Consider the following 22919-nt stretch of genomic DNA (forward strand, 5'->3'; position numbering starts at 1 on the left):
TAACACACTCATCTAAATGTCCAGAGCACGTAGCAGCAAAAGGACAATATAATAAGAAGGAGAAGGAGAAGGAGAAGGAGAGGAGAAGACAGCATTCAGCAAAATTTTAAAAGATCTACAAATGTAAAAGCCTGGATTACTTTTGAAAAGTTTAAGCTCATGGAGTATCAATACTTCAGATCAGTTATTTGAAACAATTTTGAGTTACTGCAAAAATAATTTGGATTGTCTAATACCAATCCAGTGTTTTTATTTTATTTATTTATCAAATTTATATGGCTGCCCATCTCACACAAGGTGACTCTGGGCAGGGTACAATAAAACCAACAATTAAAACATATTATAAAACCACTTAAAACACTTAAATAATTAAACATAAATAAGATCGTGAGAGAGTTAAAATTAAAATGTTATATGTGGTACAGCCAACAAAAGGGCTCCCTGTTATCAGTGGAACCCCAGGCCTGATGAAAAATACGTTTTGAGGGCTTTCTAGAAGGCCGTAAGGATAGGGGCTAATTTCAGGAGGGATTATGTTCCAAAGGGCGGTACATACAGTTAAAATACTTTTTGATTTCGCAATTTGATCCAGACACATTAACAGCATCAAAAACTCTTGAATGATCAAAACTGAAATTTTTGGATTATTCTAACCCTTTATTTTTAAAACTACTCTATTGTTAAGGTAGGTAAAAGGTAAAGGTTTCCCTTGACATTAAGTCCAGTCATGTCCGACTCTAGGGGGCGGTGCTCATCTCCGTTTCAAAGCCGAAGAGCCGGCGTTTGTCCATAGACACTTCCGTGGTCATGTGGCCGACATGACTAAACGGAACGCTGTTACCTGCCTGCCGAAGCGGTACCTATTAATCTACTTACATTTGCATGTTTTCGAACTGCTAAGTTGGCAGGAGCTGGGACTAGCAACGGGAGCTCACCCTGTCACGCGGATTCGAACCGCCGACCTTCCAGTTGGCAAGCTCAGCAGCTCAGCGGTTTAACCCGCAGCACTTTTTATTGTTAAGGTAGATATCAGTTATTTGCATGAATTTTGGAATATCCCATATTGACAAACCAGTGGAAAAGGATCTTAAAGAATATTGATTATGTTTCTTATGATCCTAAAATGAGGTTAGTTCCGCACAAGATTTTTTGCATGTTTATTAGGCATCCCAGAGAATGTTGTGAAAGGGTTCTTTGTTGAGTTCTTTATGCTAGATGTATACAATGATGCAGAGGACAAACATATTATATGGGCTTGCTCTATCATGGTCCCATTTTTGTTTAACTAAGTTTGTTAATATGATTTTGGGGAAGTAATAAAGGTTTAAAGATGTGAATGTGGTTTTGAACTTACAATTTATGAAGATATAGAGAACTCTGTAGATATTAAACATGGGGCATAGGAAAAAAAAACTATTCTCAAAGACTGTACCATTCTTGCTTTACAATCCTAGGTTCATGATAAGTATGGCTGTCTATCAGTGAAATGGAAAGACTAATCAATATAATTCTATGTAACCAGAGTGAAATGTTGTATTTAAAAACAATGATACATAAACATTTTGTACTCTCATTTCTTTTTACTACTGTATATGAAAGCCACAAGATATTTTGGGCCCATTATATGTTATGGCAATAATCAATTCAATAAACATCTAGAATCCATCCAGGATTAAATATTTTTGAAATATTTAATGAAAAAAGTATCTCCTAATTCTTCCAGAATTAGCCCAGCAGCATCCACAGGATTATGAAGAAGCAGAATTTTGTGTTGTATTCTAACTTTCCACCAGAATTCTGATAAAAGTCTTACACTGAGATTGGAAGAGGCCTTCTTTGAAAGTTAGTTTTGATTCCAGTGGGATTGGACAGTTGGGAATCTTCCTTTATATTCAACAATATATGTATGCATATTTGTATATATAGTAGTCTTCTGTTAAACATGGTGAAGGTTTTTGAACCCTTTTCCCAAAACGTCACTGAGAGCCAGTGTAGTGTAGTGTAGTGTGGCAATGGACTAGGACTGGGAAATCCTCAGGTTCTAGTCCACTCTCAGCTACTGATGGCCACTGGATGGCTTTGGGCCAGTCACTCTCTTTCGGCCCAACCAACCTCTCAGGATCTTTGTTATGAGAAAAATAGGAGAAAGGCATACAAGGTATGTGCTGCCCCAAGCTATTAGAGGCAAGGCAGTATATGACTCAAATAAACAATGCATTGTGCTCTCTGAGCTTGGTTGTTTGCTTGCAGACATTTCACTACCCAACTAGGTAACATCATCACACTGGTGAGATGTAATGAGATGTCTGCAAGCAAACAACCAAGCTCAGAGAGTACCAAGAACTGCACAGTTCAACCCTGAGCTACCGATATTTTCTTCCATTGAAATTTGAACCCTGTTAACAGATTTTTAAAGAAATATAAATTAAACAACAGGAATGCAGTGAAGGAATAACAGTTAAAAAATCCCAGCTTCTATTCAATCCATACTTATTAAAATCCACATGGGACGAATAAGGAAAAGGAGGGAAAGAAGGAAAAACAAGTCTTACCAAAAGTAACTTCTCCTTTGCCAGTTTTGTCAAAAAGCTGAAATGCCACCATAAACAATGCATCTGGAGCACAGAGGACAGATTCAAACGCTACAAATTCTTGAAAGGATATCAACCTACAGAAGAAAATGTTATTATAAATGTAATCCCTTGTTTGTAGAATATTGCATTAGACCATCCATTAGACTTGACTTCCCCATCCTGGTCACCAAACATATAGCAACTGCAGTACCCACAATTCCCAGCATGGCTGTTAATTAAATTTTCCTATTTCAGAAGGTGTGTTTTTAGAAATAGCAGCAGCAGGTTATGGGTATTTATATATATATATATATATATTTTACAGGTGAGATCACCCCTTCCCCTTATAAAGATCAAAAAGGGATACAGATTCATACAAATGTTCGTGTGCTAGCTTATACGTATTGTTACAAATCTGGACATCTAAGTATCGTGGAAAACTTTGATCTGTATGCTGGCAAGGTGTACTTGCTTATGAGCACCTTTAAAACCACAGCTCTCCCTTTTCCCATTACATTCTTTCAAAGAGAAGAGATTCCTCCTTCTGGGAAATAGAATGCATGGACACCCAAATGTATGGCAGTATCTCTTTTGCAGCTAGTTTTAATCAGTTTAAGGTTATTTTGAACACTGCTAAATTTTTAGCAAATGTTCTAAATTAAATACACATAAAAATGCTTAATGGTTATATCTAAGTCATGACATTGCTATACTGAAATCAATGATTGATTTCTTTTGGCCCATTGATTTCAACAGAGGTAGGTAGGTAACAAATTTAATCTGAATTCCAACTCACTATATCCTGTTAACATAACAGGATATAGTTTGTACCTACTAACTCAAATTAGCATTCTGGTTTAATTTTACCACTGTGAACAAGCAAAACACTTCTGCATTAAGTAAATGAATGACTAGAAAGCAAAATTTCAGGGCTATAGTTTGCTTTGCTTAAAAATGTTCAGATCCAGCATTCAAAGTATATATGGAATTTGAGTTTTAGATGTATGTTTGAAATGAGAAATTCTTTTACTTTTCAACAGACTAAGGTTGTTGCAAAAAATCTTTGACTTTGCAAATGAGTTCTGAAACCACGGAAGATTGTATAGGTAGTCCTTGCTTAACAACCACAACTGGACTGGCAACTCTGTCGCTAAATGATGCAGTTGTTAAGCAAGACATCACGTGACCATGACAGAATTACAACCTAACTTCCACTGTGGTCATTAAATGAGACACCACATGACCACAACTCGTGATTTTACTGCTGGCTTCTCCACTGACTCTGCTTGTCCGAATCAGCTGTGAAGCATGTAAATGATGATTATGTGACTGCGGCACACTGTGATGGTCATAAATGCTTGCCAGTTGCAAAGTGCCCTAATCTTGATCACATGACTGCGGGGATACTGTGACGGTTGTTAAGTGCGAAGACCAGCTGTAAAGTTACTTTTTCAGCACCGTTGTTACTTCAAACAGTCGCTAAACAGGGCAGTTGTCAAGCAAGGACTACCTATATGTTTGTGTTGAATTCTCTTTCAAAACAGTTGGCAGAACTTAATGATAACTGAAATTGCAATTTTTTGGTACAGAATTAAACACTGCAAGTTTGGGGAGATGCAAATTTTCCCAATCTAAGTGTTATGAGATAAAGAACATAATTAAACATGTTCTTTAGTGTCATCATGGACCCATATTTTCCCTCCAAAATGTCATCCAAAATATGCCCATCAGATTTATATAAACTGTTTATAAAAACAGTTGATTGTTGATTTTAGATGTAGCCGGGCAACAAGTCTTGCAACTATGTCAGCTTGTAAAAAATACTGAAGAGCAGTCACAAGAGCCAGTCTGGTGTAGTGGTTAAAGCATCCATCTAGAAACCAGGAAACCAAGAGTTCTAGTCCCGCTTTAGGCTTGAAGACAGCTGGGTGACCTTGGGCCAGTCACTCTCTCTCAGCCCTCGGAAGCAGGCAATGGCAAACCACTTCCGAAATCTTGCCAAGAAAACTGCAAGGACATGTCCAGGCAGTTACCAAGGAATCAAGATGGACTTGAAGGCACAATCAATCAATCAATCAATCCATATACAAGATAAATTATACTTTCATTAAAAGCACTTTATATGAAAAGGCCTAAACTTGTGTGAAAAGTTGAGATATTTTATATTAGTATTAACTAGTAAAGTGTGAGGGTTCAATTTAGGACTTGCTTAAGATACTCAATAGTTGGCAGATATTCATTATTTACTAATATAAAACATATTAGTTGCTAATATATTGTATCATCAATAGTACATTATTAAGTTAGCTTGGTTTGAGCAACCTTTTCAAATTTCCATCCAGATGTTGCAGCATTCAAGATCTCAGTCTACATGGAAGTAGTCATCCAACATCAGGAAACATGAAATTACAGATGACTGGTTAGAGTTGATAATAAAAGTATGTTCCTCTGTTGCAACATGCATTATATTTGTCATGCTGCCACTGGTATTTTCAAATAAAAACACTAAACAATTCTATTTGTCATATTTGTATATGCTGTAAAGGTTTGCAGTAATTACAAGCAACATAAAGGTTAAATAAAATGCCCACAGTAGGAACTAAGATATAAACATGCTAAAATCATAAACATCATAAAAACAATCAAAGTGGATATCTAATCACTCACCGCAGGCCCTCCAGAATAACTATTTTCCCAGAGTTTCCAGAAGGCCAGGACAAATTATTAGGTCTCATTAAACCTCATTAAACCTGCCATTCTCCAGGAACCTCCACACAGTTTACATGCAGATCTCTCTTCATTTCATCCCGATAAGAACCCTATGAGGTTGTGCTGACAGAGAGTAACTAGCCCAAAGTTACCCAATGGGTTTCTGTGGCTGAAAATGGACTTGAACCCTTGTCCTTCCAGTCCAATGCCTTAATCCAGTAGTTCTCAAAGTTTGCAGTATTATGATCCCTAAAATGATCAGGCCTGCAACTAGGGTCTGTGTCACCCAGGGCAAACATGGATTCCACGCCCATTTTGGCGCCCCCCCAGCACTCATTCTGGTGCCCCCCAGCGCTCATTTTGGCACCCCCCAGCACGGTGCCCAGTGCACATGCCCATTTGTCCCCCCCAGTTGCGGCCCTGAAACGATTAATGGATTTGTGTAACTCACTCTCACAAATAAACAGTGATTTCATTGGTGTCAGAGTCGGACAAGATACAAACATACCACTTTCAATCACTTTAACCTACATATCCCAGGGATTCTTAAAATCTGTGCATCACAACTGGCCATTGTGGCTTGCACAAGCCAAATGAGAAACAAGGCCCTGAGTGAGTTTTGATAGTGCTGCCACACTGCTTGAACAGGTTTTTCTTTAAAATCATCTTAGAACCCCTTCTTTAATCAGCTACCATCTTAGAACCCCTTCTTTAATCACTGTATCACACTAGTGCTCAGTTACTATAATATGGTTTATAATATGTTTTCTTGTAAACTAGAACTTACTTTATCAGCTGACAGAAGAGTTCTGATGAAATAAAGTTTAACTTACAAAGGCCATATCCCAACAAAGCATGTTCTCAAAGAACACTACACAGTCCTTTCACTGCAATAAATTACTGTGGTATAGCCATTTTTTACAGGTCAAAATTAATTAAAACCATCAAGATAATCTTTAAAATAAAATAATTAGCAATTTTTACACAAAAACATAGAAAGTCTGTAACAGCAAAATGCAAACCAGACTACTACAGAAGAAACATGAATATCTCTGCCAGCTGAATTCAAATTAACCCAATTTTTACATGTTAATTAAACCAGCTATTTTCTTCTTATTGTATTTTTGCTCCTTAAATGCAAGTGATTCCCAACAGATCTACTCCAGCAACAATGACGTACTCATTTACTTCTATTATGACCACACAATACAGTAACTGAGTAGTAATTTTTCACAGTCAATTACACATGTGGTTCCTAATGGTTAAAGATGCTGAAATAATGCATGCTACATAGCCATATGTTCTGAGCTCTATACTGCATAAGGGCAGTTGCCTAGGAAACAAGCTTTCTCTGTGGCTTAGCACAATCTTCACTGAATATCATTAGGTTTCATTAAACAGCACATATTAACATGAACCTCAATATACTACTTAAGAATAATTTTGCCGACATAAGCTACAGCTTATCTAACTTAAAAGCCTGACTGAGAAAATCCTAATGACCTGTATTTTAATGATGCAAAGCTAAAGAAGAAATTGGGAAATTAGAAACCAAGCAGAAAGATCCCTGTAAGTCAAATGCTTTATTGGTAATATTCCTTTAAAAAAAAAAAAAGGAAAAAAGCATCACTTGGTCAAAAGACACCAAGATCAGAAAGACAAATTAAATAGAAAGAAAAGGTAACTACAACAAACCACTGGGCACTCAGCTGTGTTATGATACCAACTTTTTTTGCTATACAGACAAGCTGACCAACCAGCTAATTCAACATTGGATGAAATGATCACCGCTGTCCTTTCCAAATATTTGTTGCCCACACACCAACACATTATTCTCCAGTTTATAATTGTCCCCACCTTTTCTACTACTACTATCTGGGGAAATACTGTTTTGTTTTAAAGCATCCTTTAGCTACATATCCGAAGTAGAAACGATACAACATTTTATTTCAGAAAAGTAGGTTTCACAGGACTGGAAAATAATATTTCTCTGTCCTCAGTTTTAGAACAGAAATTTCAAATATGGACTTTTTCCATCATGAGGCATCTGGATCCTAAGATAGATGGAGAACCACAAACAAGAGTAACTTTACACCTGACATACCCTTCTTGTGCCAAAAGACCTAGCTGAAAGTACAGAGAAAAGATGAAACTACAAGCTATGGCAGGAAACATAAACAGATTGTGGCTAGGTGAGTAACAGTGGAAGGGAGAAGATGAAAAGGGATGTGTCCATCTGCCTACCTGAGTGTCTGTGTATCTATGGTGGAAAATTGTGAAGATATTCCTATGCTTATTTGAGAGCACTAACTGCTCACAGGGCCAGACCTTTACTCAGTTTTCCCAATGGAGAACATCTTTCCAAGACTACTGTGCCTGAGACCTCGAAATACCAGCATTCCCCTAAGCATAGGAGCAGATGATCATAGCAATATGGAGCTGGAGGAGAGCTAACTTGGTGAAGAAACTAAGTTTTTATACATCAGTCTTTCAACCACCTAGACTTGTCATTTAAGTAATATTAGTAGTACTATTCCTATTCCTAATACTCCTAATAATGATCTATTAATTCTTAGTAGATACCCTTGAGAATTTATATAGTGGTGACATTTCACAAAACATTACTACAGAATGCAAGGGCCATTTGCAGGCATTATATTTTCAAATTAACTGAAAATTTAGTCAATTTATTAAGTTCTCATTCAGGAACTCTAAATAGCTCTGCAAAGGATCTGCAGATCTCTAACAAGCTCTAAACTAGATTACAGCTATCAAGCTTCTTCAGGAAAAGTCCTGACAATTAAATATTTTCAATCTGATTTATATCAGCCATCTCCATTCTGATGCCTTGTGAATGAGTTGGCACACTAAATATTTCCCAGCCAGCATGGTCATTGTTGTTTCAGTGCATCTGGAAAGAAATCAGTTAGGGTAGACTAATATAAATGTATAGAGGAAATATGCCTCCTAAGCAGTGGCTATATTACAAGAAGCAAGGTGAATTTATAAATCATTATTCCCAACTTCAGCACCTGAAAAAAGCTATCAGATCTACAAGTACAAAGAAATTTGAAATAGCAGGATAGCGTATCATACCATACTACGAGTTATAATGAAATCTCCCAGTGCCAGTTTGTTATATGTAAAATTGAAAACACCGGGGTGAAACCTCAAGCAGGTAAGCACGTTTGTGGCAAATTATTCAAAGCCTGTCACTCTTATATCTGTCTTGTCCTCAACCACATTTAAAAGTGAAAGTACATTTACAGTACAATCTTCTACACATCCACCCTTCAGTAAGTCCCACTGACTACAGTGGGTTTACTTCCATATAACTCAGTATTACAATGCTACCTTAATTGCTCAACTGCTATTAACATCTAATGTATAACCCCCCAAAAAAAAACAAAACCCCAAGGCATTCATGTCTGAAAATTACTCTGTTACTTCCCCACACATGCATACACATATCCATTCTTCTGTATGTCTAGCAATACTAATAATTATTCCCATCATTACTTAAAAAAACCATCAAAAGCTGCAATGATTTACTAAAATCAACTATTTAATCTTAATAGCATAATGGGGCACAGGGTAAGCTATGCTTATTGTTTAATGTTTCAGTCTTAGATAAACAACTTTCTGAAAAATGGTAAATTAGAGATAAATCAATAATAATGGGAAAAGCCGGCATTTCAAAACATTATTTTGAATTGTTTACATCTTCTAAAAATAAAAGCCATACAGCATTTCTAGTTACTTGCTGGAATCTAAGCAATGATTGGCACAAATTGCGTATTTTATTGGGCAGAATTTAATTATAGCAAAAAAAAAATTCTTAGAAGAAACCAGTTGGATTTCTAAGAATGTAATTGTAAGGAAACATTTCTTTACAGCTTATCAGTGGGAGGTAAAACACCTTCCCAAAGTCTCCTAACTCCCACCCTGGAAGCAAACTTACCAAAAGGTTCAGTTAGCATAGAAACAGACAGGCAAATGCATTCTTGCCCTATACAAAGCTGAAGTACCAGTGAAACTAGAAACTTAAAGCAGATGATTCTGCATGCACTACATAAGGGAAGAGATACAGATATCTGAATGAAATTGGGATAGGAGCTTTTCTGTGCTTTTATCATATTTTTCCTATCTTATTTATGAATTTATGAATTTAACAGGCTGAACTGTTATTTTTCATTTTTCATTCTCTGAGGTAAATTTGTCAATCTGTTAAGCACAATTGCTCAGGAAGTTTAATTTCTGACTGCAGCACATTCAGTCAAACTGCATTGTTAGTTAGGTCTTTCTTAGGGTCATAGACCAAAATCACTGCATTGTAAATTCTGTACAACATAGTGCATTATTTTATTCCCTGATATATTTGCCACAGTATTATGTACAAAGCTATAGCAGTTGGTAGCACCTACCCAATCTTGACAGATCTCAAAAAAAGCTGAGCAGGGTGAGACCTGATTTGTATCTAGATGGAAGACCACCAAGATACACCAAGGCTGTAGGTTAGACTGAGAAGCTAACAACATCATGTAAAAAATCATCAGCAAATCACTTCCTTACTGTTTCCACAAAAACAACATGGATGTATTTGTGCAGTCACCAGAAATTAAGCTCAGCCTGAGGACTGTCTAGATCTGCAAAGCATTTTAAGGACTGTTTTCTTTTCCCTTCACATTATTCAGAGAGAAATCAATCCTTGTTAAAGGCAACCCCTGATGTTGGCACATTATTTTTTTTTTCATATACTGTACCTGTAAACAAAGAGCAAAATGTTTTTGTTTATTGTGTGAACATTCAAATACTACTATCAAATAAGCAATTTAGATAAATGCTAATGTACATACCCATCTTTAGTTTGATCTACTACACCTCCCAGCAGTTGGACTGTATTGGGATTGGACACCCCATCTCCTATTATCTTCAGGAAGCGTGTGACGAAATCATTGGGAGACATATAAAATTCACCATTTTTTTCAACACTTGCATACTGTTAAAACAGAAGAGGGAGAAAATTTGATTCTTAAATTACTAAGTAACATAAAGAATATCACTTACCTGATTATATGAGATAAATAGTTATATGCAGATGACCAATAATATATGTGAAACTAAAAAAGGAACCAGACAGATACACACACAGAAACAAACTTTTTCTTTTTCTTGTTTAGTGTTAATTATTATCAGCAATGACAACCAAGTTGGCAATCTGTGGTAGGCATGTGCATTTCAAATTGGAATAAGAATCTGATTTGAAAAACCTGCTCTGATTTGGAATAAAATCAGAATAACAAAAATTATCATTTCTCTTATTACTACATGCAAAGTGTGATATTCTGCTGTAACTACATAGTACTCTCTGCTATAACTTCAGTCAAAGTGAATTCATAACAGATTCAACATGAAATTAATTACAGAACTCAGTTAAAACTAAAAAATCCAGGTCAATGAAATACCTAATTCCTAACATAATACTACATCAATCATATTTGGAAGGCAAATATTTATCACATTTTGCTGAGACAGAACATGATTAGAACTAAACAGAAAAGAAGATGGAAAAAGAATTTATTGGTTAATGAATTGTTTCTGATCATTCAAACCAGCCATCCCCAATCTGGTCCCCTCCAAATAGATCAAACTTCATCTGCCAAAAATCTCAGCCATCCACTCACTGCTGGTCATGTTGGATAAGCGTTGAAAGAAAAGTTGGGTAAAGGCTGGTCCAAACCTTTGCCTGGAAGGCTGTCTGAACTGAGTATATTTTCTGAATCTTTGATGCAGAAGAATCTTTTACTTAATGTCTACAACATATGCCAGCAGAACAACTTGTGAAATATGAAATATTTCAACTCTCTTTCTCACACACTTAACAAAACATGTTTGTGTCCATTTATATGCATTTGTACTTAACAGCCATATGTAAAACTTTAGTGCTGCATGACTGTGACAACATTTTTCAGATTCTCTCTCCTTTTTACTCCAAATATCCACCTCTTGGGAATAAAAATAGAAAAGAAACAGAAGTGAAAGCTGAATTTTGAAGACTAAAATTACTCCTGAAAGGAAGAAAGCAATATGGATAACAGTAATAAAAATGCCCTCAATATGCTATTGTGGCCTAAATCCAAGAAATCACATAATATTATACAGGAAGGGTGGAAGAGAGCACACAATATATTTGGCATTTCATTCTCCCACCCCCATCTAGAGATTGTGGTTTAGAAAAAGGAAAAAATGCAAAGAGATGGAAGAAAAAGACCACATGTACCTCTATGTTGTTAAGGCAGCGTGACTGTAGGCACAGATATGCACTCTTTATGCTCTGTGTTAAGGTCTTCATTGAAATAAGACAAGGGGCCAATGGAACAAAGATTAAGAGTTCCTAAAATATGCTGCAGTACCAAATAAACATTTCAGTACTAGGTGATATGCCAGCATTTCCTTCTCAAATGTTAAATGTTTCCTATAATTTATCAAATGGTTGGCTAGTTAATAAACTGCCCTGTTCTGACATTCAGTTAACTGAAATCTTACTTAGGACTTTGTAGACTTAGGTTATCAGTTCTTGCTTGTTTGAAATTATAATGTACTTATTTTTATCTTGTTTTTTAAAATTTGATCTAGACTTCTACTCCAATTCTGTAATGTTCTGGCTCTGTATGCACTACAGGTCACATGAAAAGGTCTTTAGATCAGATTGGCCAAGAACCATAGAACTATGTTGCTATCTCAGCATAATGAAGCAATCCCAGGACTCCAGTTTCCCTACCATATACCAGTTCCCAAATGTAACCAGTTCCCATCACAAATCAAACTTCTGTGAAACAAAAAGTTTCTTTTTGTTTCTGTCTTTACTTTATCAGGTAAAGACAGAATATATTCAATTAAAAAGGGGGAAAGGTTTTGGTTTTTTTTTAAAGAAAAAACTCCACTGGACCTGAGTACTTTTTTAGTAGTTTAGTAGTTTTCTGGATCACAGCCATGTTTTTCAGACATTATTAGAACATTAGTAGTACTTATCATTGCCATGTACTAGAATTCAGCAAACAAGATGCTGATAAGGTAGGGAAATCCATTAAAATGCTGACTTTACACGTGCACATTGCAATACTATGAACTTCTTGGGTGTGGGTGAAAAGACATTAAAATGCACTTGTAAATAAATTACAAGAACATATTTGTCACCACACGTCAACTTGAAAAGAAAGATCTGTATCACAGCAAGCAAAATATTCTGAACAGGAAAGCCACATTGCTAATTGCTTTGGTATGCTTCTTTTTTGAGATGGCCCGATAAACATTTGCTACAATTCTCCACAGAACATTATCCACACCAAGTAACAAATAAGCTAGGTGTCTACTGTAATTCCAAGCAAAATTCAAAGGCTCAGATTTTGTTTTATACTGCAAGTGCTCTCGCAGTGCAAAACCTGCTGCCATGTCCTATTTCATCAAGCCACAATTGTGCCTGACAAGCCACCCTTACATCTGCTCGTACATATACCCTGGCTTCCCTCAGAGACTTAAAATGTATGTAGATATTGGGGTGGGGCGGTGTTAATTGTCTAGATGTAAACCATATAAAGGTAATTTCTTTCAGACAATTGCTGGAGAAAGGTAAAAACAAAACAGAAGAATACAAAGCCTGAACATCTAACAACAGTGCATTTTTACAATTTAGAACAAATTCTTTTTGCTGAGATTTAAACAATATTTTTAGAAAGAAGTTGAGTATTTGAGTTGCATATTTATAATCTACAGTTAGTCATATAGGTGTCTAATAAATTATCACAAAATATATTTTTTTAAAAATCACACACACAATTAAAACCAACTTAGAACATGGTAGCAATGTAAGGCCAAAAGCTTGTTTATTAGGTGATGCCTCATCTACTGAAAGTGAGCATACTTTATAACCAGCACACAGACCAATCAATTCCAGTGCAGTCATTTATAGGAGAATCTTTCTAAACCTAAGGCTTGAAAACTTTTTAACAAGACAGTTATCAAGAAACAAATCAAATAAGTCAGCCATTCTGCACTTCTACATTTCGTTTTTTTTTCCAGGCTAGGCCCCCTGCTAAGACATTCAATAACAGAAAGCAGCACAAGGTTTCGATGTCCCTCTGTTTCTAACCACTGTGATTTATTCTTGTGTATTTGAAATCCAATCACGTACCCCCACACTACATATAGAAAATGACCTTGAAAATGTCAGCTTGTTCATTTTGACTGAAGTCTAATCTCTTAGGTTATGGTGGGAGAGTTACAAGAAGTAGACTTACTCTGGAAAATTATCATGACAAAAGAGGGAAGGGGGAAAAAACATCAATTCTGTTAGTTTGGGAATAAAGACATTCAAAAAACTGGTTCTGTAGTCAGGTATTTTTCTTCCACTTTGGTAATTATACCTACGGAGAATATGATATTACACAATAATGCCTAATAGCTTTTTGGTAAGTTCCTTCAAAATTCACACTGGATAATCATACATTTTAAATACTCAGGCATTAACGAGTTGAAACCTATTTAAGCCTTTGCAGTACAACTGTGGAATATCTTTTTTATTTTTTAAAAAATTTATTAGGTAAAGTATTTCCAGATAAAAAATATGTAACTAAGGAATTTCAAATTGATTGCTATGTGTTTAACTAAAATAGGAAATGATGCAGGACATGCAATTCTAATATTTGTTATTTTGACTTTCCTTTTCTTTAAGGCAGGCTGCATTCTTAAACATTTACCTGGGAATAATCCCTTCTGAATTCAATGGAGTCTATTTTTATTACATGTTTAGTATATTCTAACATGAATAAAAACCTTAATATTGTCAGCATCACTTATCCTATGGTTCTAAAATATCCTAAATAAAATTACTGAATGTTCTAGAAATAAAGTAATTTTCCTTAGGTATTTATAAATAGTGGTTTCCTTCTAAAAACATTCATGAACGAACTATATGCTGGCACATACAACTTTTTCATTCCCCACTTGATTTCCCCCAGTAGAATGAACACTAAACAAATAATCAATTATTTACTTGCTGTATTATGTTAATCAGGGATACTGGCATGATGCAACTTTTACAAGCTAGAATTTTAAGCCAGGTTTCATGGCTTACAAATCTTTCTTGTGTGATATTTAGAAGCAACAAGTCAAGATCACTGCTTCAGATGACAAGTTGTATTCCTGGTTTTTTTCATTAGTTGCATTGTGGGACTCTCAGAGAAATACATATATATGTTTTATAAAATCTTCCATCTAAGAACCAGCAAGAAAAGCCTATAAAATGGAGTGAATGCATACTGAGTTTTGTTTCTCCAAATCTGTACAAATTGATAGCCACTGTGTATACTCAGATGCAAGGCCAAATCATGAGAAGGAGCCTAACTCTGGCAATGAAAACTTGAGAGTTTCCACTTCCTTTCAAAGCTATTTGTAGTTTAGCACGTTGAATTTTGGCTTTCTATAACAGTGGTAAGTGAAAAAAGCCAGCTTCAAAAAACTACAGTTTAAAATCATTTTGTTTCCACTAATCACAGCTAAAACCAAATCTAATACTTTGGCTGAGATTCAATGACAAAACAAGCTACAGTTAAAATAAATAAACCAGAAACATCTGAAATCAGCCTTAGGGCTGCTGAACTATGGTCCAGAGCCTTCCCTAACCTTGAAGAGCTACTTCTAGGTAGTAAAAACCGATTGCTGTTTTTCACTTATGTCCGGGCTTTATCTGGCCCATGCTTTATATGAAAGTAGGCACAAGCTTCAATCCTTGGTATCTGTTGGATAGCTTGAAAAAAAGTCCAGCTTACAACCCTATAGGGTCCTTGTTAGTCGGTGCTGACAACACAGGGCTAAATTGGTCAATGACCTCACTTGTTATAAAATATGTTGGCTTAATGTTGTTTCAAATTAAGTGAATATTGTTTTCCTCCTTTCATGCAGGTTTTGAAACTTTGTTTTGAATGTTTATTCCCTAATCTATTCTTCTTTCTTCCTTTTGGTGCCTTCAAGTCAGTTTTTGACTCCTGGCGACTGCCTGGACGAGTCCCTGAAGTTTTCTTGGCAAGATTTTTCGGAAGTGGTTTGCCATTGCCTCCTTCCTAGGGCTGAGAGAAAGTGACTGGCCCAAGGTAACCCAGCTGGCTTCATACCTAAGACAGGACTAGAACTGACAGTCTCACAGTTTCTAGTCTGATGCCTTAACCATTACACCAGACTGACTCTTTTATTTCTTAATTACCTTTAACTGCCCCTCCACTCAATTAATTGCCCTCTACTCTTTTATTCTTAATTACCTTTAATTGCCCCTCCACTCAATTTCAAGTTAATGAAATCATAAAAAGAATTTAAAAAATAAAGAATAGTTACACAAATTAACTATAAAGTATCTTTAAAACTAATTTTAAAGATCTTTAAAATCTTAATAATAATAAAAAAATAGCATCACATGCCAGAAGCTCAGTGAAACAGCATAGCTTTTACCAAATGCCTGGATCATGGATACAGGCTTCAGATATTTCACACTGGAAGAGTTGTCAATATAATTTGTAGTTAATAACAAAATTAAGGAGCCAGTTATTCAGATATTTTGTTCCCAGGCCTTTTATAGGCAGAACCACCCCCTTAAATTGGCTGTAAATCAAATAGGAAATCCATAAAGTTTTCTGAAGATTGGAGTCTTGCAACAACCAACTGGTTGTCATATGTGGAATCATCTACAGCTTCTGAACATTTTTCAAAGGATGTATCACATAGAGGTTATGACAGTAATCTTGAAGTGAGATATTAAACCATAGACCTCTGTGGCCTGGTCTGCCTTCCCCAACAAGATGCATACTCTCCTAAGAATCTCAGAAAGCATTTCCAGTTAATGCTGGAAATTAATGTTTAAATCGACAAATGATTAGCATTAATCTTTACCCACCACCCTGTTAGTGTTTTTTTTTTTTTTGCTGCACTCATTTCTCACAAAAGAAAACGTACCAGCAACAACAACAAAAACTCCACAACAAATTATTTAGATTTTAAATATTTCCCTTTATAAGAAGTTTGATCAAAAAACTATTTTCAAGAAAACTGAGAAAATCATATGTAATAAACATGGCAAGTTCTGAAGATTTAATTGCTCACAAAAATATACATTACCTGATAAAACAGGAAAAACAAAGGAAGACTTTTCCCCATCATTTTGGTGAATGCCATTTTCGTTTCAAATCTAATGAGTAAGATTCTTTCACAATTTTGTCTGGACTGGTCTTAGAAATCATTTCAACTGCCTGGGCTATAGATTAGTAGTGGAAAGCAACACACAACCTGCAGCAACACACATTTTTGTGCCCTGATAGTTGAATAATGATTAGCATTTAGGTGTAGTAACACTGGTACTAGCATCCAATACTATATTTGCAAATCAGACTTACCCTATTTCTTACTTTTCTGAAGAATTATTTATTTATTTATTTTCTATCCTGCCTTTATTATTTTTATAAATAACTCAAGGCAGTGAACATAGCAAATACCCCTTCCCCTTCCTATTTTCCTCACAACAACAACCCTGGGAGGTGAGTTGGGCTGAGGGAGAGTGACTGGCCCAAAGTCACCCAGCCAGCTTTCATTAACCATTACCACAAATAGTCCAAAGAGTTAGGAAAGATGAGAAAACATAATTAAAATGGCTACAAATAGCAAGGGAATCCTCCAAGCTCTGAGTAAGGAATGCTGAATTGTCTATTCCATTTGCAGGGAGGGGGAGGGAGGGGGGTGGAAGGGGCATATTTTAATTTCAAGATGCTTACATTTTTCTACATTTATACAATAATCACTCAAGAATGTATCTGATTTCTTGGAGAGCAGTGTTCCTTTTTTATAATGGTATTTAAGTATAACACGGTAATAATACAGTGAATGATTAATGGTTAGAAGACTATCAAAAGTTGAATAATGCAGTAAGAGCAAAAGAAATGAAAAATTCAAGCTTTAAAGGATAAAATATTTACTTTTAACATACCTTCAAAAATATTGTTTTCAGCTCAGCTGGATCAGCTCTCTTGGTTAGAGCCACCTACAAGTAAATACAATTATATTAATATGCATGGTCTATACAAAGGATGTCAAAATGTCATAAAAACGAAAGAAATTCAAACAAAAGAATGCACAATGAAATATAAATGTTCCCCTCAAATAAATTAGGCAGTAGTTTATGTGAAAAATAAATGGGCACTTAACAGTTCTACTCAATCATTCAATGTTTTTACTGGAAATATTCCACAAAACAATGTAACAAATCTTAAATAAGTATCTAAAAAAATAAGATTTTGCCCATATACAAACCCAATCATACCGCTGGGTTTCATTTCTATAATCTGATTATTAAATTCTGGGTGTATAGAAGGGACAATGGAGCAACAAAACTAAAAAGAGCCATACAAATATGAGATATTTTATGCTGAAACTAACTATATCTGCTTCATTATATTGAAAGCTAGCAAGTGACAAAAAGCTAAGGCAAGTCAGACTTGTTTAGTATTTGGAGAAAGATCACCACAAAACTCCAGGCTTATAGATGGGACCAGGAAGCAGAATAAATGGACAAATAAATAAATAATCCCAAATATGGCAATGAAAAAGCACTTCCACGTTGCTGCTATAAATTGGACAGATCCCTCAGTTCATCAAGCTTTCCATCTTTTCTCTTTATTTTTTATGTTTTACTGATTTATTGTAATTTCTTTGATTGTTGAGAGCCACCCAGAGTCATTGAGAGTTGGGCAGCATACAAGTTTAAAAAATTATTATTATTATATCCAAGGTGTAGCCAGGAATCAAGCTTCACTCAGGTGAGCCTTCAACTTATATAAGAAACCTTTCATTAAATGGTCAAAACAAAATGAAATGAAACAAAACAAGTTCCCAGAACAGCCATCAAAACTAACTTAGCAACAAACAAAACAGGGGCCCCAAAAATACAATGATACATTAATACAACAACTCCATGCCTGGGACCAAAGCTAAGTTTTAAGAACTTTCCAGAACCCTAGCAGAGAGGGCATAGTCCTTATCTTTTGGGGGATTCTGTTCTTAATACTTACATTTTATTGTTCAAACACAAAGACATCATTTTTAGCTGTTAAAAAATGAAATGTTCTAGGATATCCAATAAATGTTGGACTGCTCAGAGTCCCTCTTCTGGGGGGAGATGGGCAGTGGCAAAATTTGATAAATAAATAAATCTTATTATATGGAGTTGGTAACCCAGATTTTTTTTTACTTCAACTCCCATCAGCCCCAACTAACATGATCAATAGCAAGGGATTGTGGGACTTGTAAACTTATTGAGCCAAAAGTTTGCCTACTCCTGCTATTAAGTTTTCCACTATGGATCGCTCTACCAAAGACCATATTCATGACAGAACACATAAAAATGGGAAAGAGATAATCTACGTTCAATGTCAATTAACTGGCTAACAACAATGTTCAACAGAACAAGTCATACCACAGCCAATGATGTAACTAATTAGGAAGAAACTACAAATTTTAATCAATCTTCAGAATACTCTTACAATGCATATTTAATATAACTGTAAAATAAAACTACCTTTTTACTACAGAAGTGCTTTCTAAAAATTCTCTCATCTTTTATATCAAACTGTCAGTCACTCAGAATAAAATCTAATTTTCTTTTTTAGTTTCACCATTTGCTGGTTTCCCTAGTCATCTTGTTCTTTAAAAGAAGATGTAAAATGCAGATTCTTGGCTTCCATGGTGGAAAACCAGAGAACCATTAAGGAAACCAACCTATCTTGTTTATTTTCTAAATGAAACCAAGTCTTCTTTAGATTTGCAGTACTTTGTTATCAGATTCTTTGTCAAGAGTACTGGAAACTTTTAAACTCTCCCATGAATATAATGCCAGTACAGCTTAATGGGGTAAGCATACAAAACTGGAAATGCTTTCAAGAAGTAATTATTTGTATCTTTTTTTTTTTTTGAGTAATGTGGCACATGGTGTTAGCTGCACTGCACTTTAGATTCAAAGGCAAGGTGTTTGGAGTGGGAGAACCACACACAGAGCACTCATCTGCAACTCCCTGAACCAAACACATCTTTTCCCAGAATTGCACAGCAGCTGTGCAATCTAGGGAAAAGGTCCAGCTGTTTTAAGGCATTGTGGCTATTTTAAGGAGCATTCCCACCCCGCATGCACCAAAGCGTCTTTCTGCCTTCAAATTACTAACTCTGAATGATTCAAAAAGAGTAACATTATTTTACTTCCATTAACAAATATCATCAAAAGATTCTGATTCTATTACCACTTCAAATTCCCTTCTGCTAAAATAAACACCTGAGTTGTCCTTCTGCAAACATGCCTCTTCTACTGAAATAATAAATGGTCAAGATGTTTTTAGAGTGTGGACTTCTTAACTCTGCATATGCATGCATCATATGGGTCAATACATCACCTCAGAAGGTGAAGAAACACAAGCAGTGGCCCTTGTAGATTAACACTCTAAATCTAACCTTATTCACTAACTTTAGCCGTTGCCTTTAATTAGAACTATGCACCACACAGTAAGAAACATATTGGCATAAAGAGCAAAGCACATAGTTTTGATCTCCTAACTGAATGCTAGCTATTTGGGGATCAATGATATTTGGCAGCTTTTCTCTTCTAAAATTCACTGAAATGACCCAAGCAATTGTGGGGTAGCTAGCTTGAAAATGTGTATTATCTAAGCGTACATGCTGTCCTAAGTGTCATAATCTTGTGCCAAGACAGTTATTTGCTCAAGAGCCCATTCAAAAGGCATTGTGCTCTCTGTGGCAGAAGAGATCTAAATTCAATGAATTCCGCAACAACTGTACAAAATAACCCTCACCACCATCACTAAAAAAGATTTGTTACCTATCTCCACTTTATTACCTATAAAAGGATGATATAATATAGCTGCATGTCCAATATTCTGCTAAACATTCACAATTCAGCACAAACGTAGTATCCCCACTGTATATACTGTACATTCCAGTGTAATACTGCAAGATGTTGAAACAAAAGAGGACTGATCATTGGACAGTATCATAAAAAATATATAATTACCTTGTTATAATCCTGTAAACAATACTGATATATATATATATGAATGGATTGTAAATTGAACAGATTTCAAAGAAAGTGAAAATTATATTGCTATGCTGTGTGGAACTAGTCACACTTCACATGTGTAATACCGGTACTCTGTTTTTGCAGAGAAAGGCAAAAATTGGAATTAGGTCTAGTGTTGAACAACCTGTGGAATTAAGCTGCAGAAGATACCCATATACAGGTAAGGTCAGGCAAGGCAGTACCTCGGACAGCTCCCAGTGTGGATTCTGTAATAGAACTTATGTTGATAGAGATGCAAGCATTGCCTCCCTATACGTTATTTTTATTTTTTTTATTTTTTATACTGCCTTTATTATTTTTACAAATAACTCAAGGCAGGAAACATACCCAATACTCCTTCCTATTTTCCCTACAACAGCAACCCTGTGAGGTGAGTTGGGCTGAGAGAGTGACTGGCCCAAAGTCACCCAGCCGGCTTTCATGACTAAGGCGGGACTAAAACTCACAGTCTCCTGGTTTCTAGCCTGGAGCCTTAACCACTAGACCTAACTGGCTCTCAGGAAGGTCTTTTTTTTGGGGGGGGGTAATAATTTTTATTAAATTTCAAGAAAAGAATAAAAACTACAAAAAACAAAAAACTACAAAGAAAAAAAACTAAAAAAATGCAGAAACACAAGAAATATATATATATATATATATATATATATATATATATATATATAAATTTACAGAAAGGTGTGGCTTCTGACTTTTAACAGCAAGGATATACAAAATTTCCATACTCAATCTCTTACTCTATATTAAACCAAAACACATTATTTCTATAGATCATTCCACTTTAACACATAATAAAAAATCACTAAGTACAGTTACTCCTCCCTTATATTAAAATGAAGAAAAAAGAAAATTCATATAAACCTCCTGAACATCTTTCTCCCCTGCAAAAGATAAAACATATTTAATTATTCCCTCCTACCACTATTCTATACATTTCTGTCTACCATAAGAATCAGATTTAAAAGCACATAAATTGTCTGCTATTATGCTTAATAATACAAAAATTATAATAATCTCAATATTCAAAACAACGAATCCAAATCTTTAAAGGCAAAAGCATCAGTCAAATCCTTAAAGCAAACCAAATGAACATTCTTCAACCCTTATCCCACTTCAAAATAAACCAGAGCAGTTACATGTTCCCAAGATATGCACAGAGCTTTCTTCTTAAGAAAATCAAAAAGCCCAGCTGTCCCCCTCCAAAATTTTAGGTTCTTTTCATGGCATTCCACCAGGAGATCGACCTTATTTATGGCTTGCAGATCACTCTCTTCCCTAGATTTCTCCAGCTCCATTATCCAATCTTCACCCAGCATCTCAATAAAGATCCCAATCTCAGTCTTTAAAAAAAACCTTTCTATCACTCTTAATTTCCTCAAATTCATCCTCCACCTCCTCAACCTGATGGAACATTTTAGATCTCATATTTTCCATAATGTCCTGGATGTCTTGCGTATTAGTTTGATAGAAGTCGGAAGAAATCTGTTTTAAGATCCTGGTGAAGGTCAAAAAGTATCTGTTTGAATTCGTCCATGTCTCACGCAGTAAATTATGGTGCCCCGTAAGAGCTTAATCAGTGAAAATCAAAGATATTCAAAAGTTGTTTACTTAAAGTGAGAATGAATAGCAGACTGTTCTCAAGGGAAAGTGAACAGAAAGCTGAAGGTTCAAATCAGCCAAATCAACGTGTAGGAAAATACTAATATCTTCAAATTTAACACAAAAATAATAGCAGGAAGAAAATTATTTAATCTTAATCTTTAGAATTTCCCTTGGAAACAAAAATCCAAAACTTAAAAAAAGATTTAGTCCCCAAAGTAATGTTAAGCACCAAGAGGACTGGCTTCTCCTCGCTGTAAAAAGCCTCTCTTGGGCTACATACACTTTAAAAGAAATGCAAATTGGTGATTTAGAAATGGGGTGGCCCGTCTTATTGCCCCTTTAAGGCTACAGTGCGGCTTGGAAAGTGATAAAATCCCCACCTCTGGGCTGCTCTTACCTGTCCACCGCAAAACATTGTGATCTTCTGGCTGCAAACAACCACCCTGAGGGCAAATGGGATGAGTATTAATCCGGAGAACGTTTTTGGGCTTCAGGAAAGCCTTCCTGAGCCCCAAAAAAGTCACCATGTTGTCCTCTCCACCCGCCAATCCAGCGGGCATGGCTGCAGTCCACCATTCCCACCAGAAGTCCCTCAAACCTGTGGTCTTTCAAGATCACAGGTTCTATGAAGTATCTAACACCACCCTCACAAACCTAAGCTGCGCAGTCAGATTTTGGTACTTGCCAAAGTTCTGACTCGGGAAGGAGGGGGGATTTATTTGGGGAAGAAGGCATCTGTATAGCTGACAAGAGAGACTGCCTCACTCATGGATGAGAGGGAGGATTCTGGAATGGGGGAGGGGAAGTCCTGATGAAGAAGTAGAAGAAAGGAATTATTATTTACCAGTATTATTACTCAC

At 35.8% G+C, this 22919-nt stretch overlaps 1 protein-coding gene across 3 annotated transcripts in view; it reads right to left on the reverse strand.

Moving 5' to 3' along the window:
• SLC25A13 (solute carrier family 25 member 13) overlaps positions 1-22919 on the reverse strand; it is a 123611-nt gene that overhangs the window by 79267 nt on the left and 21425 nt on the right. For all 3 annotated transcript variants that reach the window (XM_063303665.1, XM_063303664.1, XM_063303666.1), the window contains 3 exons: positions 17308-17361; positions 10139-10281; positions 2553-2668 (listed from right to left, as the gene is read on the reverse strand). In XM_063303665.1, coding sequence (XP_063159735.1) covers positions 2553-2668; positions 10139-10281; positions 17308-17361 — 313 coding nt within the window. The remainder of the gene's footprint in view (positions 1-2552; positions 2669-10138; positions 10282-17307; positions 17362-22919) is intronic.

This window comes from Candoia aspera, chromosome 4 (assembly GCF_035149785.1).
Source record: "Candoia aspera isolate rCanAsp1 chromosome 4, rCanAsp1.hap2, whole genome shotgun sequence".
Classification (NCBI taxonomy): Eukaryota; Metazoa; Chordata; class Lepidosauria; order Squamata; family Boidae; genus Candoia; species Candoia aspera.